At 38.6% G+C, this 20,007-nt stretch overlaps 1 protein-coding gene across 1 annotated transcript in view; it reads left to right on the top strand.

The window, feature by feature from the left end:
* The window catches only part of PDE11A (phosphodiesterase 11A), a 107,797-nt gene that overhangs the window by 85,064 nt on the left and 2,726 nt on the right, over positions 1-20,007 (top strand). The window contains exons 16-19 of the mRNA XM_066189858.1: positions 3,363-3,440; positions 4,779-4,846; positions 7,782-7,852; positions 8,848-8,931. Of these exons, the coding sequence (XP_066045955.1) occupies positions 3,363-3,440; positions 4,779-4,846; positions 7,782-7,852; positions 8,848-8,931 (301 nt within the window). The remainder of the gene's footprint in view (positions 1-3,362; positions 3,441-4,778; positions 4,847-7,781; positions 7,853-8,847; positions 8,932-20,007) is intronic.

Below are 20,007 nucleotides of genomic sequence, written 5' to 3' on the forward strand. Positions count from 1 at the left end.
TACAGACCCAGTTGCAGAGGTAACAAAGCAGACACTTTGCTGCTTTGAAGACAAATTATGCCAATTCATATCACATGATGAGAATAGGTCTTAAAAAGCTTAACTGGGGAGAAGTACACTCGGATCTCTTTCACCCAGTTTTCTTCCTTTTCCTTGTTTGCAAATCAAATCTCAAAGTAGATTTCAAGTTGGGCATGTATTTTAAATATTTTTAATTATTACCAAGCTCATCCCAGTGAGGATGTGTGGAAGGATGATATGGGGTCAGAGGAGTCATGGTGTCACCATCACACTGCACTTCTGACATCTGGCATTAGCCTGCAGCTGACTTAGGGGCAGAAGTGCTGGCAGATGTGCAGTTTCAGAGCACTGCCTTCCCAGTGTTGACAATAAGTCATCCTTAGGAATTTTTGTTTGGTGTCCATTAGCGTCCTATCCTGTCTGTCTTTCTGCCATGTCTCAAGTGAAAGGATTAGACTACCAGGGGAAGTTTAGCTTAGATATTAGACAAAACAAAACAACAAAACAACACTGAAAGAGTGGTTAGATATTGGAGTAAGTTTTCCAGGGACATGGTGGAATCACCACCTCTGGAAGTATTAAAGAGTTGCCTTGAGATGGTACTTAGGGGCAATATAGTTTAGGGGTGATTATGGTGGTGCTGGGTTGAAGGTTGGACTTAATGACCTTGAAGGTCTCTTCCATTCTGTGAGATACATGGACCATGGATCCTCTTGTCTCATCATAAATAAATGCTGCAGAAATGTTTTCTGCTCCCAAGGAGGAGATGAGTGACAGGGACTGAGAGGACAGCTGCCCTGGCACAGCTCCATGTGCTCCCCCTGCCAAGATTCTGGAGATCCTGGAGAAGCCAGAGAGGGCTCATGGCAGTGCCTTGGGATAGACCCTGTTCAGAGCTCTCTTCCCTGCCTGCGTTAAGCTGAAAAACTATGTGGTCAAGTTGTTTTTCTAGTTTTAATACAGAGAAATAATGTCCAGAAGAGATATAACTGAATTGCAAGATTTTTTTTTTTTACTTGCATAATTGATTTTTTGTGCTACATGAATCAGAAGACTTTCAACAAATGAGGCCTCTTTACTAAAAAGTCTGCAGATAAGTTATTTTTTCCTCTTGTGTTACTATGATTCATTAATGAGGTGGTAGCTATGCTAGTTTATTTCTAAAAGTGCCAGAAAATTAGTCTCTAGAAACATTGGTGTTTTACATTTCTTAAAGCCACCCTGTGTGAGCAGGTGTTTCTACACAAGTACCTAATTTGGTTTTTTTCAGTTTGCTACATCTTCAGTATTTTTGTAGAGAGGGGAATTTTCATATCAGTATTCTTAAAATGACTAAACCTAATGATCACAAGCTCCAGAAAGGAAAAGAGCAACAAAACTCCAGGCAAAACAAGGCTTTACTTTCCAGACGTTCTCAAGGCATTACTTTTACAAAAACAAACAAACAAAAAGATTACTTTCACTGAAAGATCAGATGGGAAATATATTTGATTTTAGTTTATAATTCCAGATAATGACACTTGTAGATAATACAACAAGTAAAAACATGGAGCCAAAATTAAGTTTATGGAAATTCATTCAAATAATATCTTGAGCCACTGGGCTGTAGAGCAAATGGATTTGTTATACATGGGCAAATAACCTCCCTTCGAGGCAAAATACAGCCAAAGGCAATGTTACTCAAAGACCCTGGAAAATTGTTCTAATTCAGTTTGTTTCTGAAATTCTGCCATATTATACTTGCTTATTAATAGAAAACCTCATAATTTTGGATACCAACAGTAGGAAATGCTAAATTGTTTCATCATACATGGCTGCTTTCCTCCGGGTTCAGTCCTTCCTACCCTGAAACTTCTCTCTGGAGCTGGACTACTACTTCTGTATCCATTTAAATGGATTTCAAAGAAAATCCTTAAAGGTTTATCCTAACATAAGGCCTTAAGACTCACATTTTCAGTTACTGTTTATGGATCCCTACATTTTAAATTTGAATATTTTAGGTTTGTGGTTTGTCATCTTCCTGAGCTTTCAGCTTTAAACATTCTTGCCTTGTATGTTTTTTGTCCAGAAACATATTAATTGCTCAGAATATCCAATGCTTCAAAATGAAATCTTTTATTTCCCAAAGTATAAGGGATTAGATATCATCATGCAGCCCTTTTATAGCCCTCTTCTAGCTGCTGTATGAAATCCATTATAGCAAGGCCTTACAGTAGGAGTGACTGGTCATATATATAACCATGACAGTCAGGGACCAAAATATTGCAACATTCCCCACATGATGTCCTGTCCACTGATCAAAGGAGTGTTTCTGGAAGTGTGCCTCTCCTTGTGTGCAAACGTGTACTGGCTGCCATCAGACTGCACTGTCAATAATCACTATTCAAAAATTCAGTCTAGTTGAAGTAAACATAGAAAATACAAGACTTTGCAAACTCTCCTGTTGAATCTAACTACATTTCCTCCTGACAAAGAGCACAGTCTCATATGAGATGGGGCACTGGACTGTCACTCAGGACGCAGGTATTTATTTGTTTTTCAGCTTTGATGCTCATATGTTGTGTCACTGACGGGAAGTTGCTCCAAGTTTTTGTACCTCAACTCCTGCTATGTCTTGGGCAGGATCAATTACATGTTGTAGTCACATTGCAAGCAGTGAGAGCTGCTTGGAGTCTCAGTGCCATGAAAGATTACGGACTATGATGAGTCAGAATTTTGATTCTTAAAGGCAACAATCAAGCATTAACATGTTCTGTCCATCTCATGTTTTGTCCCTGCTTGAGGACATGAAGAAGGCATGAGAAGACAAACCATGGGACCAAGCAGGGAGACCTAGTTTCAAGTCTTTAAGAACTATGAACTCAAGACAGCAGCAGCTCCTGTGTGTCTCTGTTTCCTTCTGTGTGCAGGAAATTACAGGAATTTCACAGCTTTGAAAAACCCTTCAGGATATAGAAGTAAAAACCATTTTGCAGGGACAAGAAAACAGAAGCATGTGTGTATTTCTGGGATGTTTCTATTGTCTGTCTGTCCACTGCTGTAGGTGAACATTTCTTGCTTCTGTGGAAGACTGAACATTTCAGAGCCATTAATTTCCTTATCTGTAGAGACCATAAATCCAATATTGCTTTTACTAGGCAACTCTGACATTGATAACAGACATTTATAGAACATGTTCGGAAATTAGTATGTTTCGCTTAAATGGACTGTCAGTGTAACGGCTTTAACAATAATACATGAGGTGCAGTGATTCTGTATCACACAGAGAACTGTGTTTCTGCCGCAGTGCTGCCCTGGAAGTGTCTTGTTTCCTTCTCTGGCAATCTGGTTTTTTTTTGCAGGAGAAGGACAGAGTTTTTTGAACTTGTCAGTAAAGGTGGTTATGATTGGAATATGGAAAACCACCGAGAAATATTTCGGTAAGCATTGTTTTTTCTTGCTTTCTGGTTATTTCAAAGTGTAGCCATATTTGTTAAAGGAATTTCATGTATTGTGGACTGAAGGCTTAGAATAATAAGAAAAAATATGGTATGATTTTTAAACAATAGCAAACAGCAGGGATTAATCAACATGACTTCACCTTCTCCATTTTTATTTCTCCTACACACTCAATCCTGTTTCCTTTCTCCCAGCCTCACCAGTTCCTGTTTAGCCCTTCTGCTCTTTTTCCAGAAAGTATCAATATTCTGCCTCTCTACACAAAGATCTTTCCAGTCTCTTTCCCCACGCCCTCTTCCTCTCATCTGTCGTTTTTCACTGGCCCTGCACTTCTCTGCTCTTCCAGTCTGTACCTGGGCATTTTCATATACAGAGTACTCTTCCAGCCTTCAAGAATGCCCTGAGTATGCATCCTATTGAAAACCTCAGACACTGTGGGTGGTTTGAGTCGATCACACTTCGTAGACAATAAAATGTGTGTATTTGCATATGCATGCCTGATTAGGTCTCATTTTATCTGAAATTTCATTAAAATTCTGTTATCTTTTGGTCTTTTAACAAAATATTGGCCATTTTCTATTTTCCATACCATTTCACCCATTCCTAATTTTAGATTCAGGCAATATATTTGATGCTTCATTTTCAGTGCCCTTGTTCTTCATTTAAACTTTCTTAGACTTTTATCTGCATCATGTACTGTACATAAACGCTTTCTACAGCTGAATGGTTTCTTTCTCCTAATGCATATAAAACATGGTTGTAGCTAGGTATTAAACTACAGTGGAACCGTATAGCTCATAGTAAATCTTCAATTTTTATTGTAGATGAGCAGTAGAAACTGCTTAAACAGTGTCTGGGATGCCTCCTGTGATTATAGGCTCTCTTGCTACAGCAGTCACTTACAAATAGGCAAATAAATTAATCCAGTTGCAGGTGTTATTATGTAATAATACCCTTACCTATATCATGTGAAGCACATGCTTTCTAATATATTATAGGTATTAATGTAAGTAGTGTTAGAAGTATTGCAAAATTAGCAGTTACTCCCTTGCAATATCATTTCTTTTCTAATGTGCAATGCACAATACCAAAATTCATCATCTTATGACCTGCAACACATTAGGTTTCTGAGGCACAATTGTAATGTAAAAGCCACGCTGATGGCTAAGATTTCAAACATGTCATTCTTTCCTGGAGGAAAAGAAGGTGCCAGGTCTGACATTTTATATACGTATTATTTATTTATGCATCCAGAGCAGAGTTGTTTAGAAATTCAACAAAGGTTGATTCAGCTTGTATTGTTCATTTCTGTTTTTCAGATCAATGCTAATGACAGCCTGTGACCTTGGAGCTGTGACCAAACCGTGGGAGATTTCAAGACAGGCAAGTCATGATTAATAGCAGGGCTGAGAGGGGGCGGGACAGGCAGGACAATATTCCCAGGGCCCTGGCTTGCAAGGGACCAAAACTGGAATCAATTTACAGCGGTATTAATGCTATAAAAAAAATAGCAGGGGGTTTCTGCAAAAAATGGTTTATTGCATAATCTTTCCCTGTACACATGCTAGTGTGTACATCTGGGTTTATAACCCCTCCTCTTGCTAACATTTTAAATCCGTATCGAAAAATGGATGAATTAAACAAAAAAGGCATTTAGCCACATATAGCTGCATTTACTTGTTTCATCCCAAAGTTTTGCAGAGTCTTCCCTAGATCAAAAATACCAACAGATTTTCTGCAAATTTTCATTAGCATAAAATCTTTAGTATATATGATAAAAGAAATGTATTCATTTTCTTAAGAATGTTGCAAAACTCCAAGTGTAGTATAGGGCTTTCTTTAACACCCTTTACCTAGAAACCAACAAATAAAAAATAAGGGTTCTGCTGCTGAGTAGGCTCTTTAGAAATATACATTAAAAATGGATCCAGCATTGGCAAACAATACGAGAAAGCAACTTGTCCTAAAACTCTTATCCTCTTCTAGACATCCTGCTCTACCCAGAAACTATCCTTAATATTTCCAGTATCCATGCTAGTCTTTTTCTGTCCTTCACTGAGGCCCAGAACAAGTCAGTAGAAGACAGACTGTGTCAGGTTTTGGAGGAATTGACAGCATCAAGAAGCAAATTGATAATATACCAGTGTGGCTGGGTTTGGGTACACACCTCGCGGAAGTTTGGTCTAACAGCAAGTAATGGTTATAAAGATGGGGTGAAAAAGAGAAAGCTAGGCCAGATAACTAATGATGCAGGAGCAGCCAGATTCCTTGGAAAAGGAAACAATACAAGCTGAAAAGGATCTATGGAAGTTACGTGCCCATCAACTGAATTTAAAAAGATTTATGGGGGATAAATCCATAAAAGATTTATGGGGAATAAAGCTGAGGCTTCACCCCAGCTTTCAGTTTTGCCAGATGAGTCTTTTTTGCTTTATCAGCAGACTGTGACAAAAGTTCTTTTAAGGCTGTTGCTCTACTTGGCCAGAATACGGTCATCTTGCATGGAAATCAGGAAAGTTGCTCCTATCCTGCAGTGGGAAATTGAGTAACAAGGATTTTCAGTGCCACCTGGCCACTGCTGCAGTGTGTGCAATCCCTCCTCATTTTTCCTCCTTAACCCAATCAGTTTCTGCATTTTCACTGACAGCCAAATGTCAGGTAGGATCTGCTTTCCTAGTTGTGAATCTGTGCTACGTTGCTGAATTAGTGCTGGAGTCTCTGGTAAACTGGGGTTTTTTACACTTACCACTCTTGAGATCTACAGGTGAAAAGTCCCCTGCAGCTTAGTTATACAGGTTTATTTTATATTGAAAAATCCAGTCTGGGATATCGTGAAACATTACCTGGTTGAGCAGAAGTGCTAATAAGTCCACAGAGGCAAAACAGGAAATAGCTGAACCTTAACTGTGCCACAAGAAAAAAAAAAAAAAAACAAATATATTTGTAACAAAAGGAATAAAGGCCACATATAAGATGTTAAAATTCAGGAAGAGAAGATTGAAAGAGATAAAAAGAGAGACAAAGGGATATAAGGAGAACAGGATCAAAAAACCACTGAGGGACAGGGATGATACTATGTCTTGATTATTTTTATACAATACACTTAGCAAACCCTTAATTACTACTAAGTTGTTCAATTATTTCTCTATCTGGAATATTGATCCAGAATTTTATTAATGTACTGGATTACATACATAATAAAGTTCCAAACTGTGATATTCTGGCTTAAGATTCTAGAGGACTTTATAACATCACCTACTTCCAATTTATTTTGGTACTCCTTATTTCAACTACAACAAGTTTAGCATTTGTGAACATTACCTACCATGCAGTTGCTAAAGCAGGAAATTTTGAGATTTTATGAAGTACAGGTTCTCTTCTTAGTTTACCCTCTTTGCATTGGCATTATGAAATAATTTCCTAGTTTAAAAACAATACACTGGCATGACAGGAGATTTAGGATATTAATGCCTCTTCAGTAGATTGGTTTCCAGTTTTTTTGCATCTCAAGATGCTGCATGTGCTTACCTTCAAGGCCTTGCACATGACAGGAGTACAGTACTATACTGGAACTGCTTACTGTTTGACTAACTAAAATTCCTCTGGTTTCCACAACTAAGTTTATTTTTAAGCATTATCTTCTTCTAAGGAGTACAAATCTCTACAGTGAATAGAACATCTTCATTCACTAAAGTGAGAAAGATGCATTCTAACTTCCAACCTACCACTTCTTGATTTTAAATCAAGATGATCATCACAATATGAGTTCATACTTAGATATCCATATCCTATTGTGATAACAGTCATGGGGGAAAAAGGTAAAGCCTAGTGAGGGAAAAAACCCTTTACGAATTCACATTAGATTAAAACAACAAATGGTATTGGTTAATTAATTTTCTTTGATAAGCAAAGTTGGTATTATAGGGCAACAACCTGTAAGTAACCAGAGAGCTCTTGCATGTTTCACAAAGCATTTTTACAAACATAATAGTGGATGCCAAAAAAGAACTATCATTTTCTGTTTTGGTTTCAGTTCTTGAGTAAGTTGCTTATAACTGCATTGAGTGGTACCTTGGCAGTGCAATGTAACTCCCCTATCAAAAAGGGATAAGTCCCTTTGCCTGACTATGGCTGTTTATTCCCCTTGTATGCCCAGTCCCAAAAACTATACGAACACACGCCTGATGTCAGTCCTGTAAGTGAGGTTATTCACTTCTTTACAGTTAAGCACAGGCTGAAGTTGTGGGCTGAGCAAAAACTCATTATCCTAAAAATTATGTAACAAGAACTCTAATCTTTATCGCGTTTTTTATTTTAGGCAGCTGAGCTGGTAACCAGTGAGTTCTTTGAACAAGGAGACAGAGAAAGATCTGAACTCAAACTCACCCCTTCAGTAAGTATTTATTGCTTCTGAAATAGTAACTAACTTGAATAGAGCAAGAAAATATCATTGGGCTCATTCAGAAAAAATGAATTGTATTCTGTTCATAAAGAGAAACCTTAGAATAAGTAAAAGCTCTGAATATCTATTTATAACCATAAAAGCTCTCCAGTCAACACAGTCACTTTTGCACTGAGCCTTTTTACCCATTTTCTGTATCTGTTGCTGAGGTTATCCTATCAGTGAATTTTCTAAGCAGCAGGTGTTTGGTTTAACACACAGAATTGAACTAAAAAAAATCACAGCTACCTGTGGAAATCAAAATCGTCAGATTTACTTTATGTTGCAGCTGTATATCTGTGTTATTTGAAATGCATTTCTGTAAGTATACATGTAAATATACTACTATGATGGAAGGGATAAAATGGAATTGAGTGGAATAAAGGCAGATGGGTATCAAGTGTCAAACAAAAACTAGGAAACTTTCATAAAGATTTTCACTGATCAATTAGAAGAGAAGGCCTCATCGGGTTGAATAACTCAAAATGTTGAGCAGCCATTATCTGGAGGCAACAGGAAAAGGGTAACAGAAAATTTTCTAAAGAATTTAACTGGGAGGAAGAGAGCCAGCCCAGATCCATCACTGTTTTGCTGAGCTGCAAAACGCTATGTGGGAAAAGAGAAAATTCTACTCGAAAGTGTCTTCTTTACATTCCTACAGGAGGTTACTTACCAGCTCAACTCCAGCTGTGGAGCATTTATTTTACACTACAGAATTATAAAACACAAACACATTCAGCCTAAAAGTTTTAAAACAGAATTGAAAAGAAACAGTTTATTTTTCATGCCAGGCAAAGCAGTAGGAAGACAGCTGCAAAGATTGATTATGGTTTACAAAGTGTTCTGGTTGTGAGAATTTGATCATAGCTGCAAAGTGCTGGGTGATATGTCTGTAAAACACTCCAGTGTAATTAAAGCATGACAGTTTTGTTTCCTTCTTAATTCAGGCCATTTTTGATCGGAACAGGAAGCATGAACTACCCAGGTTGCAGCTCGAGTGGATTGATAGCATCTGCATGCCATTGTATGAGGTAATTTTTACTTACTGCTCCTGTAGAGTCCAGAGGAGATTGTTCTTGTCTCTCCAGGGAAAAACAGTTAGCTTTCAGAGCAGCCTTGAAGGCTATTTGAACTCCTGTCTTATTTTGACTTTACCAAAAGTCAGAATTCATGAAGAAATCTTTCAGATTCCCTGAAGCTGTCTGTAAATATCTGTAATGTCTGTAAATTCCTATTTAAGTTATAAAAGCTGATAGGGCAATTGTTTACTTTATTATGTTTGAGACAAACTGATTCTCATCATGGTGAGGTACGGAGTGCTAGAGGGACAGTCTCAGTAGGTGCTGTAAAACTTGTCCAAATCTGTGTGATGCAAAACTACTTTCTGGCACCTTCCCAAACTGTTAAGGGGCACTCTAGACCAAGCCTTTAGGGTCAGTGACAAACAATTTGTTGTTTAACCTGTGCTGTTTAACTCAGAGTTTACTCTTTTAATGGTGCTTCTACACAGAGTGTTTGGGTTCTTGGCACACGGTGTGTAAGCACCCAAGTATTCCTTTATTAAGGCTAGAGATAACCACAGAATCACTAAGGCTGGAAAAGACCTTAAAGATCATTGAGTCCAGCCATGAATCTGACACGGCCAGGTCCACATTAAACCATATCCCTAAGCACCACATCTACAGGTTTTTTGAACACTTCCAGGGACGGTGATTCCACCACTTCCCTGGGCAGCCTGTTCCAATGCCTGACCACCATTTCACAAACTATTTCTTCCTGTCAGAACAATGCTTCTGCCTTTTTGGATTAAACAGCTTCAGGATTTGACTGAAACCACACAGACTGCCTTATGCCACCAAAGACTGACTGGCCACTGATATCTGAGAAAACAGGAGGATGCTCTCATTTAGCATCTTTGAAGAACTGCAACAAGTTCTCCCTGTTCCCACTGCACCCTAAACAGCCTAAGACCTCAAAGCAATGAATGGGTCAGTGATGATACACAGCAATAACAGCTCCCATGTTAACGTTAAAGTCATCGACTTGTGCCTGAATGTAGCTTCCCTACTCACAAATAAAAATGGATTGGCAGTTCCTTTCATTTTATAGACCAGATATAAAACCAATATCATACAATAAGTATGTAATAAGGCCCATAAGAAGGACAATGTGCCCTCTTCCCTCTATACCTTGTGGCATCTGAGGCTGCCAGCATGAAAATAATGAAATGACTACCCAGCAGCAATGGCAATTCCTCTTGTGTGACACAGAGAGCAGGCACTTGTGTAAGCAGTAAGCCAAGCTGCTGCTTTGCCAAGAGATCCTGTCCCTTTCTAAGGTCAGTCTTTGTCCTGATGAAATAAACTACAGCCACCATTTTCAAACAATTAAGGCAAAGCAAGCACAGAAGAAGAATTTACACCTATATTGTTTAAAAGACCAAGATCATTTTAGACAATACGAGGGAGGGACAATGGACACTGATCTTAGACAGACACTCTTTAAAAATAATGTTCCTTTCAATAACATAGCTCATATTTCACCAGAATGCATATTATACCAGAATTCATTCTTTCTAATAGCATCTGTAATCCAAAAATGTACAGTAAGGCAGAAAGAGCTGATAATCAGCCCATCCTCTGCATGTGGAAACTACATCTGAGCACTAAAGCTCTGGTTAGTTAGCTCCATCTTAGCAGGAGATCTCTGGGGAATATATTCACATCTGATTTCCCTGCTTTCCACTGTGTTTGCACCATGCTGTGCAGCCATTAGCCTGCTGCTCAACAGCTTAAAAAAAGAGACACCATCAAACCTGGAAGTCATAGCAGCACCAGCCTTAGGGGTAAACACAAAACTTGATGCCATAGTATCACACTGCAGGAGATTCTCTCTTCAGTGTAGAGCCAAGTTTTAATTTTCATATCCAGCTTAATCAAACTTCAGTATACATATCCCATCAGCAGAGTATTCAGGCATTGTAAATCCCCTGTTTAGGGCTGGCTGAACACTACAACTCTGGCCACATTCTAGATTTTGGGTTGATGGGGTTTTTTTACACTCTTTAAAATTTTTGCCATTGCCATTGCAGTACATTGTAGGAACTGCATGTGGGGAGAGAACAGGTTATATCATTACAAATGCAATATAAAGAGATCCAATGGCAGCTGATAAATCAGTAAAATATTAGCAGTACTCCTATAGCTCACTACCACATCATTTAGAAAAACCATGTTTGAAAAAACCCACAAATATTTGACACTCATTTTCATACCAAAATTACATTAAGCCATAGAGAACAAAATCAAGGCTTTTGTATTTATTTTTTGCCACGCTAGTGGTTAGAAATCCTGAATCCATGTGGGATTCCATAGCATCCAGAGCCCCAATGGGGATGCCGTGCAGAATGCGCCAGTCCCTACCAATGCAGTTGCTGGAGCAGGACCTAATGCTGTGTGCCCTGTGTTATTTCACACACACAGAGAGCACAGATGATCCCAGCAACTACTGAATGCTGGCAACTCCCACTAAAGTCTATGTGAGATCAGCAGAGCTCCCTAAAATTATCTTCGCTCAAAGTAACTCCCAAGAGCAGGCTACTCCTGGCAGCTGAGGACATCAGAAGTATGCAGTACTAAAGGAACTTCACAGCCCAAACTGCCAGGAGTGGTCTGGTAACATCCCAGTGCCTCTCACAGTACCAGAGCAAACTGTATCCTCTCTGCATTCCAAACCTATGAACTAGGCTACACAAGAGTGCCCACGAGGAATGGTTCACACTTAAAACAATATATAAACTTTGCAGCACGTTTTAGTTATGGCTTTTCTAGACTTATCTTTTTTCCTCAGTTCTGAAACATCCTTTGTGGAGATTTGGCTCTATCTGCTCTGCTTTCTGCATTCCCTGAAGGCAGCTCAAGACAACTCACTTGGAGGTGCAGTAGTTCTCCCACATAAAGAGCAATGAAGTCTCCTTTATTGGGGAACATGTATCACATCCCTCTGCTTACCTGGCTAGGACTGTCCCTGAGTTTGGTCCCTTTTAGTGAGAAGGTTTACAAGTGACTAGCAAATCAACAAGATCTATGCAACTTCCATTAGCAATCCTGTTTGACTGCCCCTTGGAATGCCCATCCCACCCAGAAGAAAGAAAGTCAGTGATACACAAAATGTACTACACCATGAGCTACTGTTAAGACTGAAGGTGGATATAGCTATATATAGTTTAAAAATTAATATCTGGAATTATGCACAGTTTTCCCATATCCAAGTGCCTAAATCCAAAACCTCTGTGCTTGCTCTGTAAACTTGACTGCTCCTGGCACAAGGTAAGCCACAGCTTTGCTCTCTTACTCTCTTCCCTATCTGCTGCTCAATGTAGGAATCAAGTCACTTCCAATTTCATATCTTAGTAATCAAATCCATTTCCTTCACACTGTGGATCAAAGGTCTGTGAAGATAAAAGGATACCAATTTTTTGTTCATTGCATTTTATTACACTTAGGACATTATAATTTTATTATTTACTTTTTTTGTTACTGTCATGATCCCAGATCAGAGTATTTTTATGTAACAGTGGAGCTTTTGCCTTGAGTAGCAGAACAGCAATCCATTTACACTGAATCTCAGATTTTAGGGGCTTTAGTTGCACTTTAGTTTACTGCTTTACATTTGCTCTTCATTCAAAACTGACAGTAAGAAAAGCATTTATCAGTAGAGATGAGAAACAAGCTTATTAGAATAATAATTTCTAAAGAAAAATGCACTTCTTTGACACTGTAGAGTTTTCAAACCTTCTAATGTAACTTCAGTATAAAATAATCAATCCCTTGTTTTGTTAGAATATCTTATAAAGAGGAAGTACATGCAACTAAAGCAGAAAATTTGAAGCATCTCACTGAAAATTAAACACTGAGGCTTTGCTGACAGCTGCATTCACACAGAGAAAGTTTTCTGTACCTATTTAAAAATGTTTGTGTAATAGGAAACAGAATTTTGATCATTAAGACAAATTACCTCTCTGACCCTCCAGTAAAGAGATGCTAAGAATTTCAACACTAAGAGATTTCTCTTCTGGACTGTGTCATTTGTGTCTTACCCAAGACAGGATCAGTCACAGATTTTTCCCAATTCAGATTAGATTTCTCTGTGGGGCCACACAGAGTAAGAGAGTGAAGATCTTACTCTTTTAAATCTTTATATTTCTCACAAATAACATCAAAGCTTCAGCGATTCACATCAAACAAAAGATGCTAACAGAAACCCAGCACTGTTCAGGGCATTGTTAGGCAGAGACAGTAACGCTATGAATAGCAGGGCCAAAGGCCATGCACTCTGCTTCTGGGCAGATAAATACATAGTCAGGTAGTCAGTGACAATGACAGCAGCTATTTAAATTTAAGGGAGATGTCTTTGTGGAAGATAAAGAAGCTCATAGCTTTTACAACTTATGCGTGCCTGAGATTGCCCTGCTCACCTCTACCTTGGTGCTCCCTTGAACTGCTCCATTTTAGTGCTCTTTTTAGAACTATTCAGGATTTTCTTGGGTATTGAGAACTTCAAGCATATAATAGTATCTACAGAATTGAATTTGCATTACTCCATCCAGGATTCTAGGGGGAACCTGGGAAGAGTAAAAATATTCAGCCTAGCAAGTACTTTAAGTGTTTTGAATGGAATGTGGATGAACAGATTCCTTCTTTATCACACTGTTTGAAGTACTTAGAAAGAAATGTAATCCTTCTGTCTGCAACTCCAAGAGCTCTGATATGCCTACCTTCCTACAGAAGATAATGTCTGGCCTTGTAATTAAATATATTTGTTGTCTATGATAACATAGCTGCAAAAGCATCTATTCTGCTTGTAAATTTAGATTAAATGCACAGGGTGTCATAAATGGTAGAGCCTCTACAAAGCACAGAAAAAATACACAGAAATCTTTAACAATCATGGCTTTCTGCGTTTTAACTTCTCTGGTTCGAGTTGACTTTGATACTTGAATTACATACACACACTGTGACTTGTTTTTCCAAAGGTACATACTCTACTTGAAATTATTAGACAGGAGATTAACATCTCCTTTGCAGAGAACATTAAAAAGGTGTTCTTCAACAATCATGCTTACACTGCTATATCCTGATGCAGCCCTTCCTCAGTTACGACGTCTATTCCTTTCCCTCTGTCCTTTAATTACAATTTTGCATGATGAAATAATGTATGAGAAATTCAGGGTTTGCACCACTCCTCTGAGAAGCCCTGCCTGTCCAAAATGGACTGCATGGCATGGCTTAGTCCTTACCCAGGCAAGTCACTGGATGCAGCCAAAACAATGACTTCTTCCTTCAGATGTTTCTGTTCTGTCTATATAATTAGGATCAAAAAACTTGTAAAATTATTTAACCAAGAAGACTTTATATGTTTGAACATTTTGGAAATGGTTTTCCATCATTCACCCATACCTGGGATTGTTGATACAAAAGTCAGGGCACTGCTCTTGTATTTTAAGTTAGCAACTAGTCAGGAGGCAGGGAACTCACTAGCTGTTCACCATGCACATATATAGACAGTCCATGAAACATGTTCATAAGTTATTTAGTGTTTTAACAAAAAAAAAAAAAAAAATCAGGACTAAGCTGTTTGGAAAGATCTGATGGAAGCAATTCAATCAGCTCAGTGTGGTCGTCATCGAAGCCAGCTTTTCCTTTGTAACATGTTGAAAGAAGAGGAGGGTAACTTTCAATACATCTTAAAGAATACCATAAAGATGCACACTTTTGGCAGGATTTATTTCTGACATTTGATTTGGACACAGAGAGTGAGAGATAAAGCATTTAAGCTTCCTGAGAGCACCTAGCTGACAAGGATTAGTGAGGCACATCAGCCCAGGATGCAGTTTGTGATACCAGGGACTGAGGCAGATCAAACAGATGTTGGCAGATTGAATTAGTCTCCCTCTCTGTTGAAATCCAGTGGGTAATATTAACCAAGGAAGAGCAGGTGCAACATATTCTGCTGTGTTTGTAAGAAATTTGCTTCAGAGGAAACTTAATCAGGCCAAATGCCAGTGCTGGGGGGAAGTTGGTGATTAAGGATTATGTTAGGAATAAGGGTTTGGCCCAGAGAAAAGAGATTTTTGGCATATTAGAAGGATCTCTCTGTAGCCTTGAAGTAGGAACTTACATAGGTTCAGCACTTTTCTTGCTTTGTTTCTTGTCTCCTAATGATGAATGTAAATGGGGCCACCCAGAATGAATTCTCTGGAACGTTCAGAAAACTCAGCTACTATCCCTGTATCAAAACTTCCAGTAATGGAATAAGCATTGCTAAATTATTTTTCTTACCTATTGCTCTTAATCTGAGAAGCTCTGGTCTGCTACATTCTTACTAACAGAAAAGGTTAAGAAGAGCTATACAAGAAAGAAAAACCAGGAAAAGAAGGATTTTATTTGAAATTCCCATCTAAGTCCATCACTATTTGAACAGTATAATATGGAAACGCATAGTTTTTGTGGTTTCAGAGTAAAGAGGTTTTTTGCCTGTGACTATCATGAACATCTTTTTACAAAAGGTACAAGAATCCTGATCCTCTTTTTCTGCTTCCTGAGAACAGGGAGGGTTTCGTTTTGCTTTCAAAAATTAGAATATTATTTTTACTATGATTTTCCTAACTTGGTGAGATTATTGATGCCTCATTGAATCAACAATTCTAAGAACTTACAAGTTTTTCCAGAGTGTTTAGAAGAGGCAGTAGAAAGGAGTACTTTTTTCCTTCAGACAAGAGTACTTCAGCTTACTTCTGAGTCATTTTATGTCAAAACAATCTCAGCTGAAAGGGCAGTTCATCAGCAAAAGTATTTGAGAGAAGACAGGAAAACAGACATTTCCCATTGACTTCAGTGAAGCTAAGTTTCACTAAAGGCTTTCACCCTAATCTGTGAGAAAAACTGAATCATTCATAATATTATAATTCCTGTTGCTGTTTTACTTAGAATTATCTGCCCAATGTGTTGTAAAGGACACGGCAGTCGTGTATGGAAACATATATAAAGATCTGAGGAAGCTGGCAGAAAAGTTGGCAGATAAGGCAGAAGAGACAGCCAATAGAGGGAACTCAAATTGTACAGCAAATCTGAAAGGAGATGAATGGATAATTTAACAGCCATTCAGTTTTCAAGAAAGACAAAGCACAAACTACATTGCATCCGAAAAGGACCAGAAATTATGATGGATGAAACACTTCAAGTAAGTGTTTAACACAACAGAATCACAGTTGCCTGCAGAATTCCCAGCTGAGGGTAAATTCAAAGAACTAAATCGGCATATGAGACTGATATGATTTGAAGAATTTTTCAAAATCCATTTAATAGCAAGGCAGAAGACATTGATCAGCTGCTTGGTTAAAATGTCAAAAGGAAAGGAGTTAGAAACATTCTGTCTCTCACATGCTCTAGATGTAGAATCAAAACCACAAACAGCAGAGCTAAATAAGAAGTTGTTTATGAAATAATAACTCTTCTGAGCAAACCCTTGGTTTCATGAAATTGTAATGAACAATAGATGAATCCTTTGCAACTGTGGCAATACATCAGTAGAGCTACTTCAGTTGGTCCCATCCCTTCAGAACCACTCTCCCTTTGGCAGCATAAAGTGCTGGATATTGGTCGGAAGACATTTTGCTACCAGGAGTACATACTTTCCTCCCTGAAGTACTCAGCACATTTTACCAAGGGTTAATCTTCTTTTATAATCATCCCTCTGTAGTTTACTTCCAAAGGAGTACAGTATTATTCTTGCCAGTGTACCATCATCAGAAAGAAGCTTAACATTAATTCACAGTGGAAGAGAAGAACACTTGTTCATGCATTAGATCCCTTTCCAGTCACAACTGGCTTCCATCCACTAACAATTTTTAGAGAGAAACTAAAAGAAGCTCCTGTTTTCTATAAGGGAAATTAGTAATATATTCATTTCATCTAGTTACATTTTTAGGCATCAGAAAAAAATTCCTGGGCAGAAATGAAAAAGTAATCCACTAATGAATTATGTACATGATGACCTGACCCTTCCTCATTAAGCCCTAAAAGGAATAAAGTCCCCTTCAACAACAAGGAGATTGCAATAAATATTTTTTCATGAACTCACCCCCTCTCACAAATGCTGTACTTTTTGCAGAACATAATGATTAAATACAGTCCTGAATCAGTAGGGCAAATAATTTATTCATATACACACATAGTCAAGGGTTCACAGAAGTTAATCCCTACATCTTCTCTGTATCACTTTATCTTCTAGATTCTACTATGGAAGGTAGAATTCTAGCAATTTGGGGGGGGGGGGGTTAGTATATGGGCATATATACAGAAATACTTTTGAGCTTTTAAAATAATTTCCATCAAGTATTTGTATTATGAAGATAAAAATCTGTGGATGACTGCAGCACAGGTTCCCTTTTATCTAATCTGAAGTTCAAGGACTTTCAGAGAGATGGCTCACCTTTGGCCTATGTATTCTCATGTGAAAGCCACTTCAGCAAAACTCAGGAGTCCAATTCAGCTTTGCTGTAACTGGTCACGACTCTCTTGACTTCAACAATGCTTCATATGCTTACACCAAGTCTGAATTTATTCCCATGGCTTCTCGGTCACTGGTCCTCCCTTCCAACTAAGAAACTGCCTACATAATAAAAGTGATTCATTAGAAACCACTGGGTTCCAAAGTAGAGTGAACACTGAGACCTATAACTTTTTTATATGTGCTCAGTCATAAAAATGAATTTATATGGTCTTATTCCATAAACTCACTTTACAAATATTAGCCCCGCAACCATACTTTCATGAGCTGTAATCTTGTCAAAGCTCGTAAGTTAAGCAAGGTCAGAATTGGTCAATATTTGGACAAGAATCTCTGGCAGGGAGGGGGCAAAAAGAAAAGTATTTACTCTGGAAGTCCTGCAGTGTTTCTAAGTTTGGACACACTGTGCTCCTCTTTAAAGAGATTTGGTACTAGTCTTAGAATAAAAAAAAAAATTGTACTTGCTTTAGCAATAGTTTAGCCTTTGACCACATCTGTGCTGCATCTTGGCAGTTTTGCTAATATCCTTCCCCAGAGATGAAGGTGATGTAGCAAATGAAGTCTTCTTCCCCCCATACCCCACTTCAATCCAGGAAGTTGGTACCCAGAGGGACGAACAAATGCCTCTACTGCTCCCCATCACTCTCTCCCTGAAGGGGTTTGTTTCTACTGCTACTGTTTCTGCATTCTATATGCTTTACCTACCAAAATATACATCTCTATACACAAGGAAAGAAAAAAACCCAAACCACTCTACCCTCCTTAACTTCTCACATAAAGAACTTCCTCTGTCTATCTTACGCTCTTCCCCACTTTGGGCTCTTCCTTCAGGCAGCCCTGCCCCTCTCCCAGCTGCACACAATGTAGTGCTGAAGGGCCTTTAACTTTCTCTTGTGCTGGAGGAGTTTATATGTAAGCAGAGCTAGACCTTGGGAAAGAATGCTGTGGGCAGAGTGGTACACAGTCCCAAAAGACATCTAAAAAATTGAAGGTGCTAAGAAAAACACACTGCTATACAGTAACTTTCTGACAAACAGCTTAGTCACACATCTGAGGAAATACATGGACACAGAATGGAATTGCAAACCTCTCTGGCTTTTCCTAATGCTGAAGCAGGCAGTGCCTCCTCCAGGCTTTATCACTCTGCAACTAAGAACAGCTTTTACTGTAGAGGGGATAGAATGGGAAAGGACAACAATCCTGTACCCATCGCTGTGTAGCAAGGAAGCTGCACTCCAGTGGAAGAATTGCAAGTGGGCAGTGACGTCCCTGGCCTCGGGAGACAGGAACCCCCCCAGGCAGGGGTTCCCTCTCCCCCAGCCCAGCTGCCTGCCAGCTCCCAGCCTGCCTGCTGCACCAAGGAGGGATGAGGAACTGGGCATTCTGCAGCTACTGAGTTTATGTGGAGGTATCCCATCAGACAGCTGGTGAAGACCAAGCCTTTTCCTAGGAAGGCAAGTAATAAATAAGGCATTAAGAACCTAGACACCAAATTAGACAGATCACTAGCAAAGCTGTTTGTAAGAGGCATGCATCAAAAATAGTGGCATGAAGGAGCAGTACATCAAGGGGTTCTCATGCAGTAAAATGGAAACCAAAAACGGCAGCCAGGAGGTGGAAAACCCTGACAAGGCTACAGCCAAATAAACTTAAAGAGCTTTGGGAATAAATTGGAGGTTTAATCCGGATCAGGAACAGGTGCAATGGATGTAATTCAGTAAATGGTCCAGACCCTGCCAGAAGGGAAAGAAATGTGTTGCTTTTGAGATAATTTCCCAGAAGCTTCATAAAAGCAAATTGATTACTGGAGTTTAATAATTAAAACAGGGCCAGATATACAGTAATCAAATGAGTTTTTAATTACATCTCAAGAAGAAATAAAATCCAATTTGTGCACTTTGTATCAGGGAAGCCCTACTGAAATGCTTTGGTAGCTGGAAAAAATAAAATAAAAGCTAATTTCCATAGGAATTATAGCAGTCAGTTTAATTAAAAGACTGGATCAGAATGAAAAAGTCCCAAAGTGAAAGGACACTAAATACAGAAGCAGTGGTTCAAACATCAAATCAATGTCTGAATAAAGACATTTTATAGACCAAGTGCAAAATCTGCACTGTCAAGTATCACTAAGCTAAATTAATGTGTAACAAAATAAAGTTTCTTAAAATTACGCTATATATTTGTATTTATTCCATTGAATTAATTGCTGGTGCTATGGTAAAAATTAGTATCAAAGACATGGTTTATTCTTTCTTAAATACTCCTTATAATATATTTCATCAAAGTTAATGTTAGTAGTTAACCATTCCTGTTATTGACCTGGTAGCTTCTGTTGCACCTGGCTTATTAGACTCTAATGTCTGCTTAGATCCATATTTTGAAGAAATATATGTGTGTTTACTTACAGATTTAAAATATGTTTACAGCTCATAAGATAACAGTGATTACCATAGAACTGTAGGGGTGCTTCCTGAATATATTCCCAGCCTACTTGGGCTCCTGGTCCCTGCCGTAGTGGATGGAAAGCTAATTGCTGT

This window comes from Chamaea fasciata, unplaced genomic scaffold (genome assembly GCF_029207755.1).
Source record: "Chamaea fasciata isolate MVZ Bird 193981 ecotype frontalis unplaced genomic scaffold, bChaFas1.0.hap1 SCAF_8, whole genome shotgun sequence".
Classification (NCBI taxonomy): Eukaryota; Metazoa; Chordata; class Aves; order Passeriformes; family Sylviidae; genus Chamaea; species Chamaea fasciata.